At 46.3% G+C, this 27,780-nt stretch overlaps 2 protein-coding genes across 3 annotated transcripts in view; one reads left to right on the top strand and one right to left on the bottom strand.

The window, feature by feature from the left end:
- ZDHHC3 (zinc finger DHHC-type palmitoyltransferase 3) overlaps positions 1–5,539 on the top strand; it is a 57,339-nt gene extending 51,800 nt beyond the window's left edge. The window contains exon 8 of one of the 2 annotated variants that reach the window (XM_023726208.1): positions 5,144–5,539. In XM_023726208.1, the coding sequence (XP_023581976.1) occupies positions 5,144–5,401 (258 nt within the window). In that variant the 3' untranslated portion in view covers positions 5,402–5,539. The remainder of the gene's footprint in view (positions 1–5,143) is intronic. The other variant, XM_023726212.1, reaches the window with a different exon arrangement.
- A 5,070-nt stretch (positions 5,540–10,609) lies between these two features.
- Positions 10,610–27,780, bottom strand: part of TGM4 (transglutaminase 4) — a 37,501-nt gene continuing 20,330 nt past the window's right edge. Inside the window, 5 exon segments of the mRNA XM_023727133.1 lie at positions 10,610–10,894; positions 11,486–11,492; positions 16,524–16,642; positions 19,166–19,185; positions 25,139–25,381. Of these exon segments, the coding sequence (XP_023582901.1) occupies positions 10,709–10,894; positions 11,486–11,492; positions 16,524–16,642; positions 19,166–19,185; positions 25,139–25,381 (575 nt within the window). The 3' untranslated portion in view covers positions 10,610–10,708.

Here is a 27,780-nt window from a genome sequence, read left to right as displayed (position 1 = left end):
AATACTGAGCCAGAGGATCGTGAGGTGAGGTTCCCAGACCAGCAGCATCAGCATCACCTGGGAACTTGTCGGAAATGCACATTCTCTGGCCCCACCAGCGACCTACAGAATCAGAAACTCAGAGTGGGGCCCAGCAATCTGTATTTTTACAGCCCTCCAGGGGATTCTGATGCACACTCAAGTTTGAGAATCCACTTGGGGATTGCAGGAGTTGCCTACAGGTGATCCCTGGTGCCTGCTGATGGTCGTGTGTACCGGGCACAGCGTGGTGCTGAGTGAGTGTGCGATTGTGAGGCTGGCCAGTGTTCCCACCACTAGATAAGCCACAGGGCCCTTCCCCTCATAGCCCACAGCGTCCCCAGTAAATGAAGGCTGAGAAAATGAGGAAGTCTGTTTGAAGGGGAGCCTGATTATTTGTCTGCTCAGCACTCCTTCCTGTGCATCTCATCTGTCTGACCCGTTTCTGGACCCACGTGCTCACTGGGTGAAGAACCATCCCAAAGGAAGTGGGAAAAGGTGGGGCCGAAGGCCTCCAGGTGGGAAGACGGCCACTGAGTAACCTGGACCCAGGGGCGTTTTGTCAGCGCAAACACATGAGCATGTCCTGGCCCTCGGCTCCTCTCTGTGGGCCTCAGCACCCACATGGCCTTTTCTGGTATCTTTCAATACTTATCAGACCCCAAGAATCACCTCAAACATGATTAAAGAATTTATAGTGAAACGGAAGTAAACCGCTGACCGGCCTACTGTCACAGACTGAAGCCTTCATTTCCCTACTCTCTCCTCCAAGAAAAAAATCATTGATGGCTTGAACAGTATACATACCCTAGCATAGCAAAGGGGGGCCCCAGGGGACCCCTCTCCACGTCGCACACTCACACAAGGAGCCATTGAAGCTGATCCAGGTAATAATGAAAAGCATCGCAGAGTCGTGTTTGCCAAAAACCTTCTGGGGAAGGGACGTGCTCTAATGCAGATATAAAAGATGCCCTGATTTCTGCAAGTGAGCTAGCATAGTCTGGTGGTTAAGCGTGTGGGCCCTGCTCGGCTACTTACCGCCTGTGTGACCTTGGGCATTAACTTCCCTAAGCCTCAGCTTTCTCAGCTGTAAAATTGGGATGATCATCTAAATCACAAGGTTGATGTGAGGAATAATCAAGATAAATGGATGTAAATGTTAGTACAGTGTCTGGCACGTGGTAGGGCTTCTGTAAATGTTAACTCTTGTTATCCAGAGCTGTGCTTCTCAAACCACGGGTCACAACTGTTCATGATCTGTAAAATCAATTTATTGGTTTGCAACCAGCATTTTTTAAAATAAATTTTAAAAAAAATCATTACACATTGCAGGTAAAGCATTATTTCATGAAATGTGCACATTCACACACACATGCACTAGGTTGCAACAGGAAATTACTTCCTATTGTGGGCTGTTATAAAAAAAAGTGTGAAGCCACTGATTAAAAGGGACTGCCTTGTCTGGCCAGGTACAACAAGGGCCTGTTTGCAGGGCTGCAGCATGAGGCTCTGACTTCTGATGAGGTAGGACGAAGGGGGACAGCCTGCTCTTGCTCTGGGAGGTCTCAGCTGAGCCCACGCAGAGCATCTGTTTGGGTCTCTGCCTCCCTCGGAAGCCTTAGTCCTGGTGCATTCATTTGAGGCGTTGGTGGGTTCATTCACAGATCACAGCTCTTGTGTCACCCAGGCGGAAGAGGCCCAAAAGGCCCAAGTCACACACCCCACGCAAGAGGTACAGATTTAAGCTGTTGCCACCTCACCAAGAATCAACCATTCTTGCTCTCTTGAGCCTGAAGTGGGTATCACTGCTGCCTCTGCAAACCTTGAGTTTACCTTTGCCTTCAGGACACCTTTCAATCCACACAAAACTCGAAATTGATTCCTACCAACAAAAAGAAGCCCCACTGGCAGCCCCTGAACATGAGAATCCAGACGCTCAGACCTTTGTATAAGATTCCTTTGGAATATTTTCTTCTTTCCAGACTCAGAGTTGACACTCCTTGAACACACTTGTCCACTTAACTGTGGATAGCCCCAGGTTCTATCTTGAAAATTTTTATAAGCTTATTGAGATTGAGTGTAATCTGAGAGTCCTCTTCTTGGAACATGCCACCCTAGTGGAAAATAGTAATCCTGTGGGTTCTTTTGCTTCATTCCCTTCTACAGATTTTCTCTGCTTTGAGAGCAGTATGGGCAGAGTTGGGATTTGCTGCAGAATTGGAAATGCAGAGAGAAGGCACCGGTTCTACTCCCAGTTCTGATGCATGACCAGTCGGACTGTCATGGCCTCCCAGAACCTTTGTTTCCCCATCTGCCAAGGGTCAATACTAACACCCACCTCTTCACAGGGTGGCCATGAGGACCCACCGTCATGGCTTTGAATGAGCCCAAGTCAGTGTATAAATAGCCAAGCAGCCCCTTCTGGGTGTCCCCTCTGTAGGAACTGGCCACATGTTGACATCTACCTCCCCTGCCATCAAGGTTAACCATCAAGGTTAAAGTGCCCCTCTTGACAGGCTGCAGCTGGTCACCCAGGAGGGGAATGCAAGAACACCTCAGTTGGCCATTGCTGCTTCTGCTAAGAAGGGAAGCCCGGCAAGAAGCCAGCTGGGAGCTCAGCCTCCATGCCCAGGTCCTATATGAGGCTCCCTCAAGACTTGTGTCAACCATGTCCATTTTCTGAAAGAACTTTTTCTGATAATAGAAGTTAACACCTGCTCATTGTAGGAAACTTGGAACTTGTCGAAAGTCTACAGAAGTAAATGCAAATCACCTAAAACCCCGTCCCTGAAGATAACCACGGGTCCCATGATGATGTTATGTGAAACTTTTGGGTTTTTTTCTCCTTTAAACCACGTAGAGAGGATTTTCTAGTGTCATGTAAAATTCTTTAAAAACAGCTATTTTAATAGCTGCATAGTATTCTGCTTTGTAGAATAATTTAGTAAGCCATCATTACTGGACATTTTGGTTGTTTCCAGCTTTTCATTGTTATAATTCAGTGTTCAAGTTTATATTGCAGAAATCATTGTCTCAGATTTTTTATCTTTTCACTTTTTATTCTGAAATACTTTCAGACTTTAAAAAAGTGGCAAAAATAGTACAAAGAGTTTCCATATACACTTCAGTTTCTCCAAATGTAAACGTATAACCATAATACAAAAATTAAAACCAAGAAATTAATATTGATACAATACCATTAACTAATCTACATACCTATTTAAATTTCTCCAATTGTCCTTTTCCTGTTCCAGAATCTCGCCTTGCATCATTTATCATGTTTCCTCAGTCTTCTTTAATCCATGCCAGTTCCTCAGTCTTTGTCTTTCGGGACCTTGACCCTTGTTTTTTTTTAATTGAAGTGAAATTCATATAACATAAAATTAACCATTTTAAAGTGTACAATTCAGTGACATTTAGTACATTCAGAGTGTTGCACAACCATCGCCTGTCTAGATTCAAAATATTTTCATCAGACATGACCTTTTTGAAGATCATAGGCCAGATACTCTATAGACGATCTTTCAATTTGAGTTTGTCTGATGTTTTCTCATGATTAGATTGAGGTTGCGCACTTTTGGCAAAAACACCACTGAAGTGATGTTGTGTCCTCCTCAATGCACCATATCAAAGAGGCACGTGATGCTGATACATCTCATTATTGATGTTAATTTAGGTGGCATCTGCAAGGTTCCTCCATTATAGAGTTACTATTTTCCCCTTTGTAATTAATAAGTATCTTATGAGGAGACACTCTGAGATGAGATTCTTTTTTTTGTTTGTTTGTTTGTTGTTGTTTTGTCTTTTTTTTTTCTCTTTGTTTTCTATGTGGCCCTTTTGTCTCTTAGGCTAATATTTTCCTTGTGTTTTTGATGTTCTTCATTCTCCTTTGCTCCAAGTGAGTTGGGACCAATTGATGTATCTTAGATGGCTGCTCACAAGCTTTTAAGACCTCAGATGCCCCACTCACCAAAGTGAGATGCGGAACGTTTTCTTAATAAATTTTGTTATTCCAAGTGACCTAGATGTCCCACAAAACCATGGTCCCCAGATGAGATGAGATTCTTTAAACCTGCAATTTTTGTAAAAGTCAAGAAACTTAAATCTCCGAGAGTGCTGGAGAAGAATTGGCCCAGAGTATAATCAGATCTCAGTCTGTGTGTGCACCTCAGTTTCTCATTCTGCATAACAAAGGATTACACCAATTATGTGAGGCTCTTCTGTGGAAAAGAGCAGAAAACCTAGAATTGGGTACACAGAGATCTTTCCAAGGTGGTCTTGAGTCGCATGAATGAGCAATACCCATTCCTGGCAAACCCACAGCAAATCCCCTTGGCTTCCAGAAGAGATGGAGAAGGTGGAGGCCCCACAGGGGGTCAAAAGCCTCTGGAGGGTGTCGTGGGCTTGGAGAGCTGGCCTAGCTATGCTTCTAACTCCTTTGGGCTTCTCCCTCTACCCCAACATCCTCCCTCTCTGACCTGGCGAGTGAGTCCAGCTGACACCCAGAGGCAGGTGAGTGGGCATCGTGGGAAAGGCTGCAGGGATCATCTCCTGCATGACCAGGCCTGATGCCAGCCCTCACCACCCATGACGACCCTGTGCACCCCCAGCTGCCCACTGCATGTTATGCTCACCGTCCACGCCTCTGCTTCCTCACCTCACGTTTATATCCTGTGCTCCTCCCATCACCCTGTCATCCACCTTCATACTGTCTGCTGCACCTGCCATGGGGGGAATGGCCCAGAACATTTAGGGGAGTCACTGTTTTTAGTGGTATCGGTGTATGGGTAGCCCAGCTCATGCCAGAAGAGGCCTAGGATATTACTCTTTTGCCCTTGGCCACTGGCAGCCGGGCCCCTGCCCAGCAGTTGGCCTTATCAAGGCTGGGCAGACCTTCATGCCTGTGGAAGGAGATGAGGGGAGAACTAAGTGGTGGGTGGGAAACAGGCCAGTTCCCCAGGAAGGTCCTGCTTGCCACTCCTCCATGCCGCTCCCCACACGTGCCCCAGGCCCCGTCTTAGCCAACCCCTGGGCCTCATGCTATGCCATGCCAGGGCTGGGGGTGCATGCGTGAGGGTGCACAGTACCATCCATGCTGACCCCTTCTATCCACTTTTTCCTCCAGGGCATCGAGCGCCTCAAACGGAAGCATCAGCCCAGGGAGCGCACGGGTAGCTGGAAGACAGTCAAAGAGACCTTTGGTGGGAACTTTTCCCTGAACTGGTTCAACCCTTTCTCCAGACCATGCCAACCAGAGCCCCCCAATGACAGGGACTTGGTGCGGCAGGTGGCATCGCTGTCAGACATCAACAACACTGAAACAACGGAGGAGCAGTCGGAGGAGACGAAGAATGAGGACTCTGTGGAGGTGATAGATGAGTAACTGCTGCTGCGGGGAGAACACCAAACACGAGATGGTCCCGTCAACCTTCATCCTGAGTTTTGGCTAAAGGGGCTCATGGGTATGACACACTCCCCCTGTATCCCCTGACACTCCTCTCAGGCCACTCACTTGGCATTGCCATCCCCGATGACCCCCCCTCTGTTGGGCCTGGTCTAGGGTGGGTGGGAGGGCAGAGGGAGATGAGGGACTTTCTCTGAGTTCATCTCAGAAGAGTCTGCCCTGAGAGGGGTCATCAGGAACCATCTTCCGAGACTGGGAGGCCTTCTCACCTTTCACAGCCTCTGCCCAACAAAGGAAGCTCTGAGCAGGGCAGCCCAGGGACAGAAAAGAGCTTGCCTTTGACTTCCCTTGGGATGCCTGCCTTCTCTTGGGAAGGTTAGGGCCCTGGATCTGGCTTTTGAGAACTAAGACCATGATGTCACAATGGAAGGACAGAGTAGAGGCTGACCTTGGGGGAGCTGGGGTGGGACACCATCATCAGGAGAGACCAGCCTGGAGAGGGCATCCACCTGCTGCTGAATCAGTGGAAAGGCATGGCTGCCACAGCTGCCTTCAAGGGTAAGGATTGATTTGAGAGAGGACCTTAATACTAGGCTACTGACATGTACGGAACATGCCCAGGTCAGAAATGAGCCTGAGTTACGAGAGCGGTGCCAAAACTTAGCACCCATTTCAAAGACACGAGAATCCTTACAGCTTAGAATCATTCTGCCTTGTGGCCAGGCATGTGTCTCGTTCACAAATCCACCCACTTACAGGCGGGGCTGAGGGAAATACCTATTTAGAGCTACATACCCTCCCCCGTGAGAACCTAATTTGACTGTCCCTCCTGGAGGGAATCTAACCGTCCACATGGGCCCAGAGCTGACCAGAAACCCTGCCTGTGTGCTTTAGGCCAGCTTTTCCAAGATGGCATCCTTCTTGTTTCTCTGAAAGGATGGGTGGTTGGCAGAGCCTACAGATTGGTGAACCTGAAGACAGACAGTCACACTCCACACACTACCAGGATAAGCCTGGGCCCTGGGTCACCCCATTTATAGTCTGGGGTGTCTATGGCCATTAATGAAGGTCTGAACTGGGGTTCTGGGGCTCTTAGACCCCATCCCAGTTGTTGCTGAAGTAGCATCTTCTGCACAAAGCCCAACAGAAGTGTATGTGTCCCAATTTAAGAACAGAAGGGTTCATGTCCCAGTTTGGTATAACAAAGCCTAAGCCTTTCTTCTTCTCTTTGGCCCCTTTCCCCAGTATCACATCACTGGCACCAAACTGGGTGGAGGGTTTAGGCACTAAGGCAGAGCTGCCCTGCAAGAGTGCCGCTTTAGGGGCCCTCTCCCCGGTTCAGGGCAGCAGAGCATGAGTCCTGGCTCAAAGGGGCCTTCAGCCCCAATTCAGTGGGGAAGAAAGTCAGACTTTGGAGGTGCAGCCCTAGGACACTGAGAAAGGGGGGCTGGGTGAACATGGGAAAACAAGGGAGAACCAAGCAGCAGCCTAGTTCTTGGGCGGCATCCTGGGGCAGAAGGCCCACTGACCCTGTCAGAGAGACCCTCTGGCTACAGCTGCTGGCCCCCCCAGGTTCTGGGGCTAATTGCCCAGAGGGGTCAGTGTTCACAAAGCTACCTCTATCCTAGCCGCTGCTCAGAGCTCATGTGCCCCATTAGGGGCCATCACAGTTCTCTGGCATTGACGGAGCAACCAGAAAGGCACGCCCAGGCTGCAGGCTTATTTTCATGGTCTATATCAGCTTTAATATTTATTAATCACAGTGTAAGGAGCACAAGTCGGCTCTAAAGCCAATTAACTCGTAGTCTGGGCAGGGAGTGGACACTCAGTGTTTGGGAGAGAGCTGTTTTCACCCTAGGGGGCCCCCTGTTTGCTTTCCTCACCCATCAGAAGGCAGCCCCAGTGCCAGTATGGTGGGTTGTATACCAAAGAGACTACACGCTGGCGAGGAACGCAGTGCCCGCATCTCAGGTCCAAGGAAACAGCAGTTAGAATAAGAGAAGACAGTTCTCTGGTCACTCTGTGACCACAGTCAGCAGCAGTCCGTGCTGAGGTCAGGGCCTGAGTCAGAGGTGTGTGCAAAAACCACATGGCCCTGAGAAGTGTCCTTGCACTTCGGGTTTGAAGCTACCTTCTTCAGGGCCACCTCGGCCTGAAAGCAGAGGTACCCACTAGCCCCAAAACCAATTCTGTTTTCTGAGATTGGCAGCTCCAGGAAGGAAGTTTGGGAGTGGGGGCATTTTACCTGCACAGAGTCCAAGCCCACCCTCCACCCCCCATCGCTGACCCATCTCCACGCAGGAGCCTCGGCCACATCAGTCCTCATTCTGTGAGTGCTGGACTGGGCCACCGCCAGGGTTCCATGGGGCCAACCTCAGTGTAGCGTTCTTCTGCTTAGACTCAAACGGACAGAACTGCACTCATGTCAGATGAGAGGAGTCCTACTGGGAGAGAAGGCTGGGCGCCAACCTTTGCCTCTTGCCTTGAGTAAAAAGCTCTTTGCTCGGCCTCAGTGGCTGGAATCTCCAAAACCCAAAAAGCCTGGGCAGCGCCCTTGTTCTGAGATCACCTCCAGGGGCACCTCTGGGAAAGCCACTTTTCTTCCACTGCCAGCGTGGGGAACGAGCGTCACACGCCGCGCTGGGCTTTATTGCCTCTTGGGATTGCAGTGCTGTGCTAGGGAGACTCACTAACTAAACTCTTCTCTCTGGGTCATCTCCTGTGTGTTATTTCTAGCAGAGAGATGTTATCACCTTTCATCCAACAAGCATTTATTGAATGCTTACCATATGCCAGGGAGGTGGACATTTAGGGCAAGACTGAGCCAGATTGCGTTTTTCTGTTTTTCCGACTGGCGGGCCTGAAGAGAGAGGACATCTGATCTAAGTGCCCCACCCCAGAATGTCATGCAAATTACATGCAAAATGGCCTTCATTCGACCTACATATGTGCCCCTCCCAGGGTGTGTGTCCAGTCAAGGTGACAGCCCTTGAGAGAGGGGCTGGACATCCTGAGTGGCCCAGGACAAAGAGGCCTGGCCCCTGGAGGGCTAGTCCCCTGGCCTGGGAAGTTCAGAGGATCCACCAGCCCCCCAAGTGCCCACGTGACAGCCGGCACAGACATCTTTAAGCTTGTTCACATTTAAAAATCAAAAAAAGTGACTAAAGTGACCACATCATCATCTTGAAACAGTTTAATTAAAGGCATATTGATCATTTGCAAAAATCTCGAGCACAGAACAAGAGTTCAGAATGGGCTTAAATTAACAGTGAAGGACTTTTGGTTGGCACAAGGAGGAGCCTCCTCCCATGATGACGTCCCACTGGATGGGCCCCCTTCTCAAGGGAAGGGGATGCTGCTAGCACAGAGGTCTCTCCTAGGCTTATCTAGAGAAGCATGAGGGCCTCGCCTCCTGCTCAGGCTTACTCTGGCCAGCTCCAGGCATCTGGGAAAGGGAGAGCGGCCCCTCGGCCTCCTCCCTGGGTCTTGCAGGTTGGGCGGGCCTTTACCCTGGGCAGCCTGCCTGTACTGAGCGGGGAGCCTGGGGAGAGCCTGTCGCCAGGCCTGGAGGTTCTCTGGTGGTTTCCTGAATCTGCCTGCAGACCACCCCTTGGGCCCTGTGGAGTCCTCCAGCACAGAGGAGATGAGGTGGTGGGCAAGGCGGGAGGCTTCAAGTGGGGAGTTGCCTTGGGGTTGTCTTCTTTACCCCAAAGGTCAGGAAGGGGCACCCTTGTTTTAAACCCATCTTCAGGCTGGCCAACGTCAGTATCCCCTCTGGCTGGCCTGACCCTCCATGCCCTGAGATGGAGGCCCACAGGTGGGCCCAAAGGCAGCTCTATTCCTGGGGTATGGTGGATCGCGGGCAGAGGGGTACTCAGGGTAAATTTACTTCCTGGCCGTGAGAGGGCTGAAATGGAGGAGAGGAAACAATGGGCCCAGAAAATTCACAAATCCAAGGTGGAGGATGCCACATCCAAGACGGAGGAGCCTACAGCAGTTCCTTGGAGAAGGTTCTAGGGCTTCATGAAGGGAGCAGGCCTGGGATGGGGCACTTGCTCTGCATCCCTGGCTGAGCAGGCATGAGACAAGAGTGGGTGCCCTCACCAGAAGGGTGCGGCCATTCCTCATCTCCCTCCTCTATCCCTCCCTATACTGGCCCCCTTGAAGGCTCATGATGCTAATTCTTCAACACCATCCTTCACAGGTCAGAGGGACCTCTGAGTCACCCCCTACCACCAAGGGGCTGGGGAGTCTTGAACCTAGCAGGCTGTAAATTCCTAATAAACCACAGGTGCTCCAAAGGCATACCCACCCTGGGGAAGAGCATACAGCCATGGAGTTGGGCCCAGGGCACCCATAGTTTCAAGCTGCCTGAAGTTGTAGAAGGTGGAAGACAGACCCATGTTAGACGGCTCTCAGCTTTGCTTCTGTGGTGTGTGTGCCCCCCCACCAAGCCAATGTCAGAGGGAAAGCTGCCAGCCCACCTGTCGTTCCTCAGACTGTTGTTAGTTGCCGTTGAGTCAGTTCCAACTCATGGCAACGCCATGTGTGTCAGGGTAGAACTTCTCCATAGGGTTTTCAATGGCTAATCTTTTGGAAGTAGTTTGCTAGGCCTGCTTCTGAGACACCTCTGGGTGAGTTCGAACTGCCAAACTTTCAGCTAGTCATCAAGCACTTAACTGTTTGTGCCAGCCAGGGACTCCTTCCTCAGACTTAAAAAAAAAAGAAAAAAAACCAAACCCATCACTGTCAAGTCTATTCCCACTCATAGTGACCGTATAGGACAGAGTAGAACTGCCCCATAGGGTTTCCAAGGAGTTGCTGGTGGATTCAAACTGCCAATCTTTTGGTTAGCAGCCCAGCTCTTAACCCCTGCATCACCAGGGCTCCTTCCTCAGACTAGGGCCCCTGAAAGGGAGCCAGTGGGTGTGGGGGTGGAGCATCCAGGAAAGGGAACCCTTGGATTTCAGGCAGGCAGTAGAGAGGAGTGGCTGCACTTCCAGAAGGCCCAAGCCAATGCTGAGAGAACATCCACAGTAGACAGGGCCTCCAGGGCTGGCCGAACCCTGGCCTAGAGGGGCTGGCTGCCTGTGGCTCTAGTCATGTTGGCCTTTGAACTCCTTATCCTACACCCAGTTGGCTCTTGAGTCTGCCCTCATCTGTGTAATCAAATCTAATCATGCATGATCTGAAAGCTCATCCCCAACTAGGAGATGCTGAAGTGCTCAGCCAAGCCTCAGAGCCAGTGGGCTCCTGCCCCCCTGTTTCCACAGCATCAGGGAAAGACTAGTTGGTAATGAGAATAATCTTCCCAGCACAAACTTCTTTCATTTCATTGGAGCTAAACTTGATGATAAATTTCCTGGATCTAGTTTTCATTGGGGCACCTTTTATTTGGAAGCTGATGGTCTCACCAGGCATCACGGTCCTGGAAAATGAAAAGGCACGCAGACATGCGATCAGCCAAGAATCCTGGGGGGCAGGTGCATTGTGTGAGGAACTCCTGGCTTTAGCTCAGCCTCTTTGAAAAGGCCTGGCCATTTAAGGGCACAGCAAGGTGAACCTCAACCCCAGATGCTGTTAGAACCACCTGGGGAGATTTTGACAAATACTATGACTAGACATCATGCCAGAGAGTCAGACTCAGTGGGTCAGGGTGGCGCCCCCAGTGGCCGAAAGGTGGGTGGAGGATCACAGGTAGCATCTTGGCTGGTAGCAGCACTGTTTACAAACCAGTAGGCTGAGGACCAACTTCTCGTGGTCTACAGGGTGATTTTCACAATTTGAATCAATTGCCACCTTTTAAGATCCGGGAGCTTTACACTCTAGAACACCACACACCGTCCTCTGGCCTATTCAGAAAATTCAGAAGATCCTACAGTGCTGGGCCAAAGTCTGCATGTGGCCTCAGCTAGCTGAGGTGAGCAGCAGCAGCCACTCCTACTGCCACTGTCCCCTCCATTCCTGCTTGTCCATGACACCCAACTGCCTCCCTTATTACCGCCAACTGGTCTGGCCATTTTGAGTCGTGCACCCTAGTTTATAGACTTCCTTCCCATTCACCTTCACGCTAGAAGGTGTGGGGCTGGGACAAGCGTGGCCTCTGGAGCCAGACTGACCTGGGACACTCAAGGCACTCAGCACACTTCCTGCCCTTTTTCCTCTTACAGTTCAGCCCATTTGACTCTCCCAGTAGTCCTGTGAGGTAGACTGGTCAGGTAACAGTATTACCCCCATTTTATTGCTCTTGGAGTCTCAGGTCTGCCCACGGTCCACTGGCTAGTTGACTGGCACTCAAACCACAGTCTGGCACTGCTCAAATATGGGATCCCAGCTTTGGGACTGTAGACAGCTCAGCTACTCTTGGGCTTCGGCTTTCTATGTAAAGCAAGGTGGCTGGACCAGCTGGTTCCCAAGCCTCTTCCAGCTCTGGCATTTTGCACACCCTCCTGGGAGCCCTGCATGGGTTTACAAATGTTCTTGTTTCACGGATATTAACAACAGTTGTGTGCAAGAAGAACATCTGTTTTATGATGAAATCCACATGAAAGGAATCATCTAGCCCCTCATTACTCAAAGTGTGGTCCAGGGACCAGCAGCATCCGCATCACCGGGAGTTTGTTAGGCCCAGAATCTGAGGTCCCACTCCAGACTTCCTGACTGAGAATTTGCATTTTAACAGTATTCTCCAGGTAATTTATAGGTACTTTAAGGTTTGAGAAACCCTGGTGTAGGAGAAATGGTAGTCTGGTGCTTTTTACTTGGAAGATTCAGATACCCGGTAAGAAACAGACCCTCGGAAACCTCTCAGGAACAAACCATTAGAGTTCAGTGAAGTCCTTTGCCAGATACATCAGCATACCAAAATCAATCATTTCCGTATCCAGCAAACAAAAATTAGAAAATGCAATGAAAAATGTTCTATTCACAAGAGCACCAAGAGCTACAATACACCTTGGAATTAACCCAACTAGGAATGTGTGAGTTATATATGAAGAAAACAATAAAACTTTCCTAAAGATCACAAACAAGAACTGAATAAATGGAACAATATACCACATTCTTAAATGGGAAAACTCAATATTGTCATTTATCACAATTCTACCCCAAATAAATTGATAAATTCAATGTAGCACCAATCAAAATGCCAACAACTTTTAATGAGATATGACAAGATGATTTGAAAAGTTCCATGGGCAAGAAAACAAGGGGGGCATCTGCCTACTATATATCAAAATGTACTGTAGAACTACATCATTTAAACTGCATGGTATTCAAAAGAATGAAAAGACAACCTACAGACTGGGAAAAAAATTTTGGTTATGACATATCCCATCAGGGTCTAATATCTAAAATCTACAAGATACTGCAAAACCTCAACAACAAAAAGACAAATAACCCAATTAAAAAAAGGGCAAAGGATATGAACAGACACTTCACCAAAGAAGACATTCAGGCAGCTAACAGATATGTGAGGAAATGGTCACGATCATTAGCCATTAGAGAAATGCAAATCAAAACTACAATGAGATACCATCTCACCCCAACAAGGCTAGCACTAATCCAAAAACCACAAAATAGTAAGTATTGGAGAGGTTTTGGAGAGACTGAAACACTTATACACTGCTGGTGGGAATGTAAAACAGTACAACCACTTTGGAAATCGATTTGGCACTTCCTTAAAAAGCTAGAAATAGAAGTACCATATGGTCCAGCAATCCCACTCCTTGGAATATATCCTAGAGAAATAAGAGCCATCACGCAAATAGATATATGCACACCCCTGTTCATTGTAGCACTGTTCACAATAGCAAAAAGATGGAAACAGCCTAGATGCCTATCAACAGATGAATGGATAAACAAATTATGATACATACACACAGTGGAATACTACACAATGATAAAGAACAATGATGAATCCATGAAATATCTTACAACATGGATGAATCTGGAAGGCATTATGCTGACTGAAAGTAGTCAGTCGCATAAGGACAAATATTGTATGAGACCACTATTATAAGAACTCAAGGTTTAAACACAGAAGAAAATATTCTTTGATGGTTACAAGGGTGGGGAGGGAGGGAGAGGAGAATTCACTAACTAGATAGTAGACAAGAATTATCTTAGGTGAAGGGAAGGACAACACACAATACAGGGGAAGTCAGCACAACTGGACTAAACCAAAAGCTAAGAAGTTTCCTGAACACAACCAAACACTTTGAGGGACAAAGTAGCAGGGGCCGGGGTCTGGGAACCATGGTTTCAGGGGACATCTAGGTCACTTGGCATCACAAAGTTTATTAAGAAAATGTCCTTCATTCCACTTTGGTGAGTGACGTCTGGGTCTTAAAAGCTTGCAAGCGGCCATCTAAGATGCATCAATTGGTCCCAACCCACCTGGAGCAAAGGAGAATGAAGAACAACAAAGACACAAGGAAAATATTAGCCCAAGAGACAGAAAGGGCCAAATAAACCAGAGATTGCATCAGCCTGAGACCAAAAGAATTAGATGGTGCCCAGCTACCACCAATGACCGCCCTGACAGGGAACACAACAGAGAGTCCCTGAAGGAGCAGGAGAAAAGAGGGGTGCAAAACTCAAATTCACCTAAAAAGACCAGACTTAATAATGGTCTGACTGAGACTGGAGGAACCCTCGAAGACATGGCCCCCGGACGCTCTGTTAACCCAGAACTAAAATCACTTCTGAAGCCAACTCTTCAGACAAAGATTAAACTGGACTATAAAACATAAACTAATACTCCTGAAGAGTGTGCTTCTTAGTTCAAGCAGATACATGAGACTAAATGGGCAACTCCTGTCCGGAGGCAGGATGAAAAGGCAGAAAGGGACAGGAGCTGGTTGGATGGACACAGGAAACCTGGGGTGGAAAGGGGAAGTGTGCTGTCACATTATAGGGATTGCAACTAGTATCATACAACAATATGTGTATAAATTTTTGTGTGAGAAATTAACTTGAGCTGTAAACTTTCACCTAAAGCACAATTAGAAAAAAAGAATTTAAAAAATTAATTGCATGGTATTGCATTAGGAGAAGAAAATCAAATAAGCAGATTAAAGAGTCCAGAGACCTAGAGACATATAAGAATTAACAATATAATAAGGTGGTATTTTCAAAGTACTAGGAAAATGATACAGATGATTCAATAAAGTTGGAGCTGTACATCACTCCACACACAAAAAATTAAATTCCAGATCAATGCCTAATTATGAAAATAAAGCCAAAAATTCAAGAAAAAGCATTGGAGAATAATGTCTATATTCTTGGGGTGACATAAAACCCAATAGCCATAAAGGAAAAGATTGATAAATTTGGCTACCTTAAAATTTAAATGTTCTAATGGTGAAAGGCATCATAAAGTTAAAAAAAAAATACAGACTGTGACAAACTATTTGCATCACATAACACTCCTTACCATGTAAGGAGCATACACAAATTAAGATGAAAAGATAAATGGCTCAGTAGAAAAATGGGCAAAGGATATTGTTATGGATTGAATTATGTCCCCCCAAAATGTGTTAGCAACTTGGCTAGGCCATGATTCCCAGTATTGTGTGGTTGTCCACTGTTTTGTGATCTGATGTGATTTTCCTATGTGTTGGAAATCCTAACCTCTGTGATGTGCATGAGGCAGGATTAGAAGCAGTTGTGTTAATGAAGCAGGACACAGTCTACAAGATTAGGTTGCGTCTTGAGTCAATCTCTTTTGAGATATAAAAGAGAGAAGTGAGCAGAGAGACAGAGGGACCGCCTACCACCAAGAATGAAGAACTGGGAGTGGAGCTCGTCCTTTGGACCTGGAGTCCTTGCACTGAGAAGCTCAGTGCAAGAGGAAGATTGATGACAAGGACCTTCCCCCAGAGCTGACAGAGGGAGAAATGGCTTCCCCTGGAGCTGGTGCCCTGAATTTGAACGTCTAGCCTCCTAGACTGTGAGAGGATAAATTTCTCTTTGTTAAAGCCATCCACTTGTGGCATTTCTGTTATAGCAGCACTAGATAACTAAGACAGATATGAACAGGCAATTCACAGGAGGTTGTCAATTAACATAAGAAAAAATTCAGTGTCACAAATAATGAGAGGCGCAAATTAAAACAATGAGATCATTTAACCATTAACCCCATTGCCATCAAGTCGGTTCCGACTCATAGCGACCCTATGGGACAGAGTAGAACTGCCCCATAGGGTTTCCAAGGAGTGGCTGATGGATTCGAACTGCCGATCTTTTGGTTGGCAGCCTGAGCTCTTAACCATTGTGCCACCAGGTTATCTAACCATTAGATTGGCAAAAATAAAAAAGACCTGTTGGTGGAGAATAAATGAATGCAATCTTTTGGGAAAGCAATTTTGTGCTATCAAAAGATACCTTTTGTCAGATGGATTTTGGCTGAAAGCAGAGAATATCAGAAAGATGTTTACCTGTGTTTTATTGAATATGAAAAGGCATTTGACTGTGTAGATCATAACAAATTATGGATAACATTTCAAAGAATGGGAATTCCAGAACACTTATCTGTGCTCATGAGGAACCCGTACATAGGCCAAGAGGCAGTTGTTTGAACAAAACAAGGGGATACTGCATGGTTTAAAATCAGGAAAGGTGTGCGTCGGAGTTGTATCCTTTCACCATACTATTCAATCTGTATGCTGAGCAAATAATCCGAGAAGCTGGACTATATGAAGAAGAACATCAGTATTGGAGGAAGACTCATTAACAACATGGAAGAGGGACCCGTCCTTGGAGAAGGACATCATGCTTGGTAAAGGAGAGGGTCAGCAAAAAAGAGGAGGACCCTCAACAAGATGGATGGACACAGTGGCTGCAACATAGCAAAGACTGTGAGGGTGGCGCAGGACCAGCCAGTGTTTCATACTGTTGTACATGGATGGAGTCGCTATGAGCTGGAACCGACTTGACGGCACGTAACAACAACAACAACAAAAGGTACTGAACATTTTGGCCTTATAATCTCATTCTGGGAATCTACATTTCAGAAATACTTGGACACATGTGTAACAATATGTGCCTGGAGAGATTGTTTCTGCCCTATTTGTAAAAAATACCTTGGTTGAAAGTCTACTGTGGGGAGATGCTCAGGCTTTCCCAGGAGAACTTGGCATTGGTCAAAGGGATGCTCAGGGAGTTCTCGAGGCTGCAAATGCAAATAAGCTGTCGGCCAACTATGTTTGTGTCAGGCCACTATGCTGGGGTGGGGAGGAGATTGAGGGAGAGAAAACATGCATGAGTCATGATAAGCTAAAGCAGAGAAGTAGACCAACAATGATGAGTGATACCCAGCCCGGAATGAATACACACACATACACATATAGATAGATATATACAGTCTGCATAGAAACAACAGCACCATCAACAACCACCTGACATCCTGAGTTTGTCAGACTTGTTAAGGAACTCAAGAACAGTAATCCATGCCAGCCAGAGGTAGCCTTACGTACATTCTGGCCTCCTCTGCATCCCTAATCAGGATCCCTCATGGCCAAAGGAGGGACCTTGCCCTACAACCCAGTCCCAGATAACAGCCTGTGGTTGGGAGACATCCCTCCACCAGGAACGATGGATGCAGGGAGGCTTCCCCAGAAGTGTCCTTGAAACAAGCAACACTTGTGAGGAAGAGACCCTACAGATGCCTTTCCCAAGCTCCAGGGTTAAATGCCTGTGTGTGCTCCGCATGTTCCAAGCACAGGCTCCTGCCTCCTCCACACCAGTGCTCCCCTCCGTACCTTTGGACATTAGTACACCTCACAAACAAGACCTAAAATTCTAAAATTTTTTGCTTCGTAGCCAAGTTGCTTTTGCTTCACAGCTTAGCCCAGAGAAAGGCTCACAACTGAAGTCTGGCTCTGTTCCTCCTCCCAGAGCCACACCCCTAATCTTCTTAGATGAGACACTTGAGACTGTTGTACCCACTTACCCCCAGAACTGGCCCTGGCTAAGATTTCTTTCTCAGACCCAATCACAGGCCTCGTGCTCCCCCACCAGGGTGCCCCTCAGTTTGCGTTTTGTTCAGCATGCTTCAGACTTGATCTCATTTTGTTATTTTCCTCCAAACATCTAGCTCTCCCAACACAGCTCCACTCTCCACCCACACCTCATCCCATTGGCAACACAGAGTCATTAGCTAAGACCTCTCAACTCCTGAAATATAGCCAGAGCAAATCAAGGGGCAGGCCAGCGAGGCCCACCTAGAACGCCTCTTTGCAAGGCACAGCAAACATCCCCAGAAACATGACCAGGGAGTGTTGTGGACTCTCCCCAACTCCTCTCAGGAGTTGGAAGAAATACTTTACTAAGTCATTTGGGCAGGGGTTAAGACCTCCAAGAGAAACTCTTTTGACACTTAAGCCATGACAGATGGACCTTTAGCTGCCTTCCAAGGAGGGTGGGCCCAGTGAACTACAGGATCCCATTTTGCTGGGTGGGGAAAGTATGTCTGGGGCCAAGTAAATGCTCAGACAACAGGCTGGGGCTGCCACCAGCAATCTGCTCCTCCACCCTTCTCTTTTGGCCCTCAGCCACATCTCCACAGAAATATCAAAGAATAGTCTTTTAAAGGGGGGCCACATTCTTAGTCTGCCCGGAGTCCCTGCCTCCAGTGCACCTACTAGGGCACTGGCCAGAGGCCCCCACCTATAGGGCCATGACAAGCCCTCACAATGGCCAGGCCTGAAGATGTGAAGGGCTGTGTGGCAATTTCCTTGGGTAAATTATCAGAAGCTCTAAGGCAGTGGCATCAGGAACCTGCCATGAAGTCTTCAGCAAGGGCACAGCATTTTCACAGGAGAAAGCTGTAACTGGTAAGCTGTAACCCACACCCAGAGCAGCCAGCATACAACTCCACCTCCCACTGTACTGGGTGTGGGTCCCAGAGTCCCCTCACGTCTGTGCCAAGCCCTGCACTTGCTGGACATGATCTCCAGCCCCCACGGCAGCCCGCAATCTCCTCAACCTAACGCTAATTTTACAGACGAGACTCGGGTATCCGCCCAACACCACCCAGCTGGTCGCTTCAGAGCAGGGATTGGAGCCACTCCACACTTGCTATGCTCCCCACTCTGCCCCTCTTCTAAATTCAGGGTCTCTTCATCTCTGCTCACAGTAGGTACTTACTCAGTGTCTGTGGAAGGAATAGCTTCCATTCTCATCCCCTGTTTCAGAATTTTGGTCAATAGTATTAAGTGGCCAAAGTGAAAAAATTAAAGGTAGTATGACAGGGTTCACCAAGGTCCCGAGATAGACCTCAAGCTGCCACACTTGGAGGGAGAGCCCACATAGTCACACACACCCACAGACACACACAGACACCCCACCACCCAGATGTGCAACACAGGACATGGTGGCAGAACAGCAAAGACATTGGCAGGTTGACCCACTGTTATGAGAACAAATCAACAAGAACAAGACAGCCCAAATGAAAAAAAAAAGAAGGGCATGAGATATAAACAGGCAGTTCCCAGAAAAGAAAACCCAATAGTCAATATGAAAAAAATACCCAGTCTCACTAAGACATCAAGGAGATGCAAGTTCAAATCCAGTACCATTTTTTTTCATGTATCTATTGACAAAAGTTCAAGGCTGTTCTCATAGCACTGATTGTAATGGCTAAAAGTATGAAGGGTGAAAGTCAAATAAACTAAGGAATTTCCAGCCATGAGAATCCCATTGAGCAGTGAGAAGAATGAGGCTCTTCTCTATGACACTAACAGATTTGATCTCTTCATCTGCTGTGGAGTGAAAGAAGCAAGTTAGATACTGGATGTATGAGGGAGGGGACTGAAATTACAAACAGTTCGGTATTTCCATTTTAACAAGGAAGATGTAGTCCAATACTCTTAAATTTTACTTAAGTAAAATTTTATTTAAAACACATTTAAAGTACCTAGCACATAATCCCAATTCTCCGAATTTGTCAGGCAGATATGTCCCCACACCCATTAAATGACACATGACCAATGCTACATACAGACACTGCAGTCTTGTCTATCAGAAAATGATTGGAAACAGTCTCAACATCACTAAGAGGGGATGGCTAAAGAAGTAGGTGTAGCCAGTTAATGGAAATTACTTGGTCATAAAAACAAATGAGGAAACCCTATATGTGTGATACAAGGTATATTGTCAAAAAAAGCAAGGTGCCCAATACAAAAATAAATATTGTGATGGTTTAAGATTGTATGTCAACTTGGTTGGGCCATGATTCTCAGTGTTTATATGTGATCACTCCATGATGGAATTTGCTGAGAGTAGCTGATCAGTTGAAAGGGAGTTTCCTTTGGGGTGTGGCCTGCATCCGAATATAAGCAGATGTTCTGGCTTTTTGCTCACTCTCGATCCTGTGGCTGCCTCCTGCTCATCTCACCTCTGGTTCTTGGGACTTGAGCTATCAGCTTATCTGCTGATCTTGTGATTCGTCAACCTTCACAGCCATTGAGCGGGAGCCCTGCTCTCCGACCTGCCAATCTTGGGTTCGCCAGCCCCTGCAGCTACATCAATTAGAAGAAGCCTTGCGGTCTTGCCTGCCAATCTTGGGATTCGTCAATCTTCACAGCCTGTGAGCAAGAGCTCTGCTCTCTAATCTGCCGATCTTGGGTTCACCAGCCCCTGCGGCTACCATGTACCAAAATACATGAAGCACAAATGGACAGATTTAAAAGGAGAATTGGACAATAATAGTTGGAGACTTCAATATTTTGTTTTCAACAAGTTGGACAACTAGACAGAAGATCAATAGGAAATAGAAGACTTGAACAACACTATAAAACAACTAGACCTAGCATACATCTATAAAACACTCCACCCAACAACAGCAGAATATACACTCTTTTCAAGTGCACATGAAACATTCTTTAGTACATACATATGTTAGGTCATAAAACAAGTCTTGATAAATTTAAAAGGATTGAAATAATACAAAATATGTCCTCTAACCACAATGGAAGGAAATAAGAATACAGAAGGAAATTTGTGAAATTCAGATACACAGAAATGAAACAACACACTCCTAAATAACCAATGAGTCAAAGAAGTTACAAGGGAAATTAGAAAATACTTTGAGATGAATGAAAACAAAAACACAACATACCAAAATTTATGGAATGCAGCTAAATCAGTGCTTAGAGGAAAATTTATAGCTGTAAATACCAATGTTAGAAAAGAAGAATAATCTTAATTCTATACTCTAACCCTCCACCTTGTTGTTGTTGTTGTTCGGTGCAGTTGAGTCAGTTCTGACTCATAGTGACCCCATATACAACAGAACAAAACACTGCCCAGTCCTGTGCAATCCTCACAATCCTTGTTATGCTTGAGCCCATTGTTGCAGCCATTGTGTCAATCCATCTTGTTGAGGGTCTTCCTCTTTTTCGCTGACCCTCTACTTTACTAAGCGTGATGTCCTTCTCCAGGGACTGGTCCCTCCTGGTAATACGTCTGAAGTATGTGAGATGAACTCTCATCATCCTTGCTTCTAATGAGCATTCCGCTTGTACTGTTTCCAAGACAGTTTTGTTCCTTCTTCTGGCAGTCCATGGTATATTCAATATTGTTCACCAACACCATAATTCAAAGGCATCAATTCTTCTCCAGTCTTCCTTATTCATCGTCCAGCTTTCACATGCATATGAGGCGATTGAAAACACTATAGCTTGGGTCAGGCGCTCCTTAGTCCTTAAAGTGACATCTTTGCTTTTTAACACTTCAAAGAGATCTCTTGCAGCGGATTTGTCCAATACAATGTGTCGTTTGATTTCTTGACTGCTGCTTCCATGGGTGTTAATTGTGGATACAAATAAATTGAAATCCTTGACAACTTCAGTCTTCTCCGTTTATCATGATGTTGCTCATTGGTCCAGTTGGGGGGATTTTTGTTTTCTTTATGTTGAAGTGTAATCCATACTGAAAGCTGCGGTCTTTGATCTTCATCAGTAAGTGCTTCAAGTCCTCTTCACTTTCAGCAAGCAAGGTTGTGTCATCTGCGTATCACAGACTGTTAATGAATCTTCCTCCAATCTTGATGCTGAATTTTTCTTCATATAGTCCAGCTTTTTAGATTATTTGCTCAGCATACAGATTGAATAAGTATGGTGAAAGGATACAACCCTGACGCACACCTTTCTTGACCTTAACCACACAGTATCCCCTTATTCTGTTCAAACAACTGCCTCTTGGTCTAAGTATAGGTTCCTCATGAGCACAATTAAGTGTTCTGAAATGCCTATTCTTGGCAATGTTATCCATAATTTGTTATAATCCATATAGTCAAATGTATTTGCATAGTCAATAAAACACAGGTAAACATCTTTCTGGTAATCTCTGCTTTCAGCCAAGATCCATCTGACATCAGCAATGATATCCCCCGTTCCACATCCTCTTCTGAGCCCGGCTTGAATTTCTGGTAGTTCCCTGTCGATGTACTGCTGCAACTACTTTTAAATGATCTTTAGTAAAATTTTACTTGTGTGTGATCTTAACGATATTGTTCAATAATTTCCTCATTCTGTTGGATCATCTTTCTTTGGAATGGACACAAATATAGATCTCTTTCAGTCGGTTGGCCAGGTAGCTGTCTTCCAAATTTCTTGGCATAGACAAATGAGGATTCCAGCGCTGCATTCGTTTGTTGAAACGTCTCAATTGGTATTCCATCAACTCCTGGAGCCTTGTTTTTCGCGAATGCCTTCAGTGCAGCTTGGACCTCTTCCTTCAGCACCATCAGTTCTTGATCATATGCTACCTCCTGAAATGGCTGAACATCAACCAATTCTTTTTGGTACAGTGACTCTGTATATTTCTCCCATCTTCTTTTGATGCTTCCTGCGTCATTTAATAGTTTCCCTGTAGAATCCTTCACTACTGCAGTTTGAGGCTTGAATTTTTTCTTCAGTTCTTTCAGCTTGAGAAACGCTGAGTGTGTTCTTCCCTTTTGGTTTTCTAACTCTAGGTCTTTGCACATTTCATTATAATACTTTCCTTTGTCTTCTCGAGCCACCCTTTGAAATCTTCTGTTCAGCTCTTTTACTTCATCATTTCTTCTGTTTGCTTTAGCTACTCTACATTCAAGAGCAACTTTTGGAGTCTCTTCTGACATCCATTTTGGTCTTTTATTTCTTTCCTGTCTTTTTAATGACCTCTTGCTTTCTTCCTGGATGATGTCCTTGTTGTCATTCCACAACTCGTCTGGTCTTCTGTCATTAGTGTTCAATACATCAAATCTATTCTTGAGATGGTCTCTAAATTCAGGTGGGATATACTCAAGTTTGTATTTTGGCTCTTGTGGACTTGTTCTAATTTTCTTCAGCTTCAACTTGAACTTGCATAGGAGCAACTGATGGTCTGTTCCCCTGGCCTTGTTCTGACTCCACCTTAAGAAACTCAAAAAAGAAGAGCAAACTAAACCCAAAACAAGCAGAAGGAAGGAAATAATAAAAATAAAAGTGGAAACAAATGAAATAGAGAAAATCCATGAAACCAAAATTTGGTTCTTTGAAAAGACGAACAAAATTGACAAACCTTTAACCAGATGACCAAGAAAAAAAGAGAAGATACAAATTACTAAAATCAGAAATGAAAGGGAACGCATTACTACTGACCTTAGAAAAATAAAAAGCATTATATACATTTGGTATACAGGCAATCCCTGGCTGGGCCATAACTCATGGAGACCTTTACCAGAAAGAGCTATAATGATGACTATGGCTCTGACCTATCGGGGTACCATGGGCTCCAAGTCCAGTAGCTAATGTTTTGTTTTGCTTTTTTTTAAATCTAGACTGACTCAGGGTATTACAAAACCCCAAATTAGAGCACTAGGGCTAGGATTTCCTCTGGCCCTTGTTGATCTCTCACGATACCGGAATATCTCATTTAAGTGGGAGGAGACACAGGAAGCCTGGCCTGTAGGTTTCCAAGTTACCTCTAGTCTGGAGGCCTGGTGAGTGAGGAACAAAGGCTCCCAGGACTTCCCTGGGCAATTTGCTATGCTTTGGGGGCTCTGGAACCCTGATTCTTCTCTCCAGGTGACTCCAGCTCACCCTTCCAGGTTACCTGTTGTGTGGGCACTTGTTGATTCTTATCTTAGCAGCTTCTGGCCCTAGTGACCACCTCTGCCTGGGCAAATTCCTCCTCTGGTAACCTAAACTCTTGCCTCTTCTTCTGTCTCGTGTTTGAGGACTTTGTTTATCTGCCTGTCCCTGAAAGGTTGGCATTTCCTGACCTGATGCTTTTCTCACTTTGCCTACACCTCAAGGGATTTCATCCTTCTATTGGGTTTAGTCACCACCTCCTGGCTGACCCTTCCCCATCCCCACCTCCAGCCCTGGTCACTCTCCTTTGAGTTCAACCCACCCCTTCCTGGAAATCTCAACCTGGATGTTCTCCAGACCCTGAATTTAGTGTGTTCCAAACCGACTCATCCTCCCTCTCAGGATTGCCTACCCCACCCCCTTTGCAGGCTCAGTCTCTGTGGGTGGCATCCCAATGTATTAAATGACCCATCAGACCACAAAGCCTAGGGATACACTGCCTGACCTTATGTGCCCAGCTCCCTGCTATGCCAGACCCAGTCCAGAGAAGTCCCTGGCTCTGGTAGGATCTGTGGAATTCATATTATACAGTAGCGATGAATGGGGGCTCAGTGTCAGAGGAACCTGACTTCAAAACCTGGCTCGGCCAGTTATTAGCTCTGTGAGCTTAGGCCAGTAACCTGATAATTCTGACTTTCTAAGATGTGAATTGAAGCCCTGGTGGTGCAGTTGTTAAGTGCTTAGCTGCTAACCAAAATGTCGGCAGTTCGAATCTACCAGCTGCTCCTTGGAAACCCTATGTGGCAGTTCTACTCTGTCCTATAGGGTCTTTATGAGTCAGAATCAACTCCACAGCAATGAGTGTGGTTTTTTTGATTGTTTGTTTGTTTAAAATGCGAATTAGAAACAAACCTCACAGGCTACTGCGAGGACTAAATGAGATGAGGTACGAAATGTGCTTTGCACTGAGTTTAGCATGTGGTTAACGCTCAAGCAATATTAGCTGTAACTACAACTACAAATTAATGATTATTATTAATAATAATAAATGGTTGATAATAATACTCGTAGCTACTATTGGTGGTGATGAATGATGCCAGTTGCTGTTGAGTTTATTCCAACTCATGGCGGCCCCATGTGTGTCAGAGTAGAGCTGTGCTCCATAGCGTTTTCAATGGCTGATTTTTCAGAAGTACATCACCAGGTTGTTCTTCTGAGGTGCTTCTGGGAGGACTCAAACCGCCAACCTTTCTGTTAGCAGACAAGTGTTTTAACCATTTGCACCGCCCAGAGGCTCCTTATAAATAATAGCTATTAATAAAAATCAATGTAGCTCTTGATCTTTATCATCATTATCATCAGCTTGACCAGGGGTCAGCAAACTATGGCCTATGAGCCAAATCTGGCCTACCATTTGTTATTCCAAATAAAGTTTTATTGGAACACAGCCATACTCATTAACTTATGTATTGTTTATAGCTGCTTTCAAGCTACAACAGCAGAGTTGAGTAGTACTTGTGATAGGGGCCATCTGGCCCACAAAGCCTAAAATATTTACTATCAGGTCCTTTACAGAATAAGTTTGCCAACTCTTGATCTTGACTATTATCAGCTTTTGGTAACTCTGAGTTAGAAGGATTCCTGCCACACTGGTCACCTTCTGGGTACTTGTACTCGTTGGTGATGTCCCTCTGACTGTCCTAGCCTACTGCCTTGGTGCTGATCTTTTTCCCAATGCTCCTAAGATCCACCAAGATCATATTCAACTCCATATTCCCATTCACTGATTTCATCAGCCAAGTGAGCTGGTCAGTGTTCACTTTGGAGAAGATGAACTTGGTGTCATAGCCTAGGAAGATGTCACCGTTGTGGATGGCAACCAGGGGTAATGGTGCCCACCCTGCCTAGACTGTGCTGGGCCTCTCATTTCCCTATCGTGTCCCTTGCCTTCCCTGCCTAGACAGCCACCCCTAAATCCATAGCAATGACAGCAATGACTCCCAAACCCAAACTGGCAAGCAAGCTTTGCCCAGAGGGCAGAGACATCTGGAGTGCTCATTTCCTAGGCTGTCTTTATTCTGAAAAGAGGGACACTTTTCAGCTTTGGCTTCAAGACTGTCAAGGAAACCTCTCTCCCAGTAATGAGAAGTCACACTGTCAGCACCACCACCATTAAACTAATCCCAGCAAACCAGACCCAGCAGAGCACAGGATTTTAAGATCTGGGTTTGAATTCAGACTTCAAACCTTGAGGCTGTGTAACCTTGAGCAAGTTACTTTAGCTCTCTAAGCCTCCATTTCCTAGAAAATGGGAATAAAAACAGCATCTACCCCATAAGACTATCGTGAAGATTAAACAAAATAAGACATGTAAAGTACTTAGCATTGTGCTTGGAACAAACATAAGCAGTTGTTATCTATCTGGGATAACAGAAGCATTTCCATCGTAAGCTCTCTCTTCTAAATTTCTGGCAAGTGGATGAAAATGTCCCTATATCAGTCATTAACAACTTAATACAAATTAGTCTATTGGCTCACAGCTTCCTCAGTGACAACTGGTTGTAGTTTTGGTTTTTACATACCTTTGTATTCTAGACTTTGGGCTTGGTGCTTCCATTATTTTACTTAATCCTCAACATAGGAAGCTCCTCTCCCTTCCCTCTTTAAAGCATTCTGTGTAGCAGAGGACTAGGACCCAGGGGGACTCCTAACCTAACACTAGTTGTGCCCCTCACTTGCTGAGTGACTTTGGGTATCTCCATCTCCCTCTCTGGCCTTGTCTATAAAGTTAGTGGGGTAGGTGAGCTTCTAAGGTCCCTTTCTGGCCAGGGAACAGAGCTTCCTCTGTCTCTTAGGCCAGTAGCCGTGGGGCAGCTCACTACCCTGTTGCCATGGCCACTGGCCCCACCTCAGCAGATGTAACCGTGACTCCCTGGATCCGAGGAGCCCACTGACAGAGTGCAGGGGGATATGGCCGTATCCTTGGTCCTTCCCACCTCTGGGGGACACCTCCCACCACCACCACCACCACCACCCCCATTACAAGGGTAACGCTGGAGGAGACAAGGAGGCTAGCTTCACTCATTCTAACAGCACTTTTGCCTTCAGGGCCACGTGGGCTCAGATCATACATAGCTGGAGGAATCAAGGGTCCCACTGAGGGGTGTGGGGCCAGCACAGTCCTGTTAAAGTTTTAATTTGAAGGCCTTTGGGGTGGCATGCTCAGGTTTCAGAGTTCCCACCTTCCCAACTGGCCATTCCACCACCACATTCACTGTCTGGCCTCGAGGGCAGGTGACTTTGCTCTTCCAGGGAATAGATTCACAGCCAAACAGAAGCTTGTTCCCGAAGGACCATTGGAGGCATCTGCTGCAGGGATCCTCAGTGTCCCACGGAGGCTGCGGTGCCTCAGGGATGGTGGGAGGGGGCAGGGCATCAGGGAGTCAGGCAGGCTGGTCCCCTAGTCACACTTCACCTGGAGCTTTTACATAATGAGATGTCCCATGCAGTTTCTTTCTGAAGGGCTTGATTGCTTTAAAAAACGTTTGAAAACTATTGACCTGTTTTTCCTTTATTGGCAGACTTTTTTTGTCTTTAATACTAGCACTCACAGTTTAAAATAACGATAACTTGATTTCATAAATTTTCTGAGTATCCTCAGACCAGCCTCTCATCTCTCTTTTCCCATCTGTACAAAGACTCTCCCCAAGGTCCTTCCAGCTACAAGGGCCTACAGTCCTTCCTGGGACAAGGTACCCCATAACCAAGTGGGATAATCAGCCCCATTACATCCAACTCGGGCTCCAATCCTGGCTTTGCCACTTGGAGCTGTGTGACCTGGGGCAACTCACTTCACCTCCCTGAGCCTCAGTCTCCTTATCTGTAAAATGGGGATAATGACAAAACAGATCTCAAAAGGTTAGTTGTGAGTTAGATGGGATCCTGTCAGTACTGCACATGGAACATTGTCGTGTGTCGTTCAGTCGATTCTGACTCATAGCAACCCTATAGGATAGAGTAGCACTGCCCCATAGGGTCTCTAAGGCTCTAATCTTTACAGAAGCAGACTGCCAAGAAGCAGGGTTTCCAAGGAGCAGCTGGTGGATTTGAACTGACAACCTTTTGGTTAGCAGGCAAACACTTAACCGCTGAGCCACCAGGGCTCCTACATGGAACACAGTAAACCCAAAAAAAACACCAAACGTATTGTTGTTGAGTCAATTCCATTCATGGCCACCCTATGTGTCACAGAGGAGAACTGAGCTCTGAAGGGTTTTCTTTGTTGTTCTCTTCAGAATC

This window comes from Trichechus manatus, unplaced genomic scaffold, assembly GCF_000243295.1.
Source record: "Trichechus manatus latirostris isolate Lorelei unplaced genomic scaffold, TriManLat1.0 scaffold00001, whole genome shotgun sequence".
Classification (NCBI taxonomy): Eukaryota; Metazoa; Chordata; class Mammalia; order Sirenia; family Trichechidae; genus Trichechus; species Trichechus manatus.
Note: the sequence above shows the minus strand (reverse complement) of the source record. Positions and strands in the feature narration are given on the sequence as shown.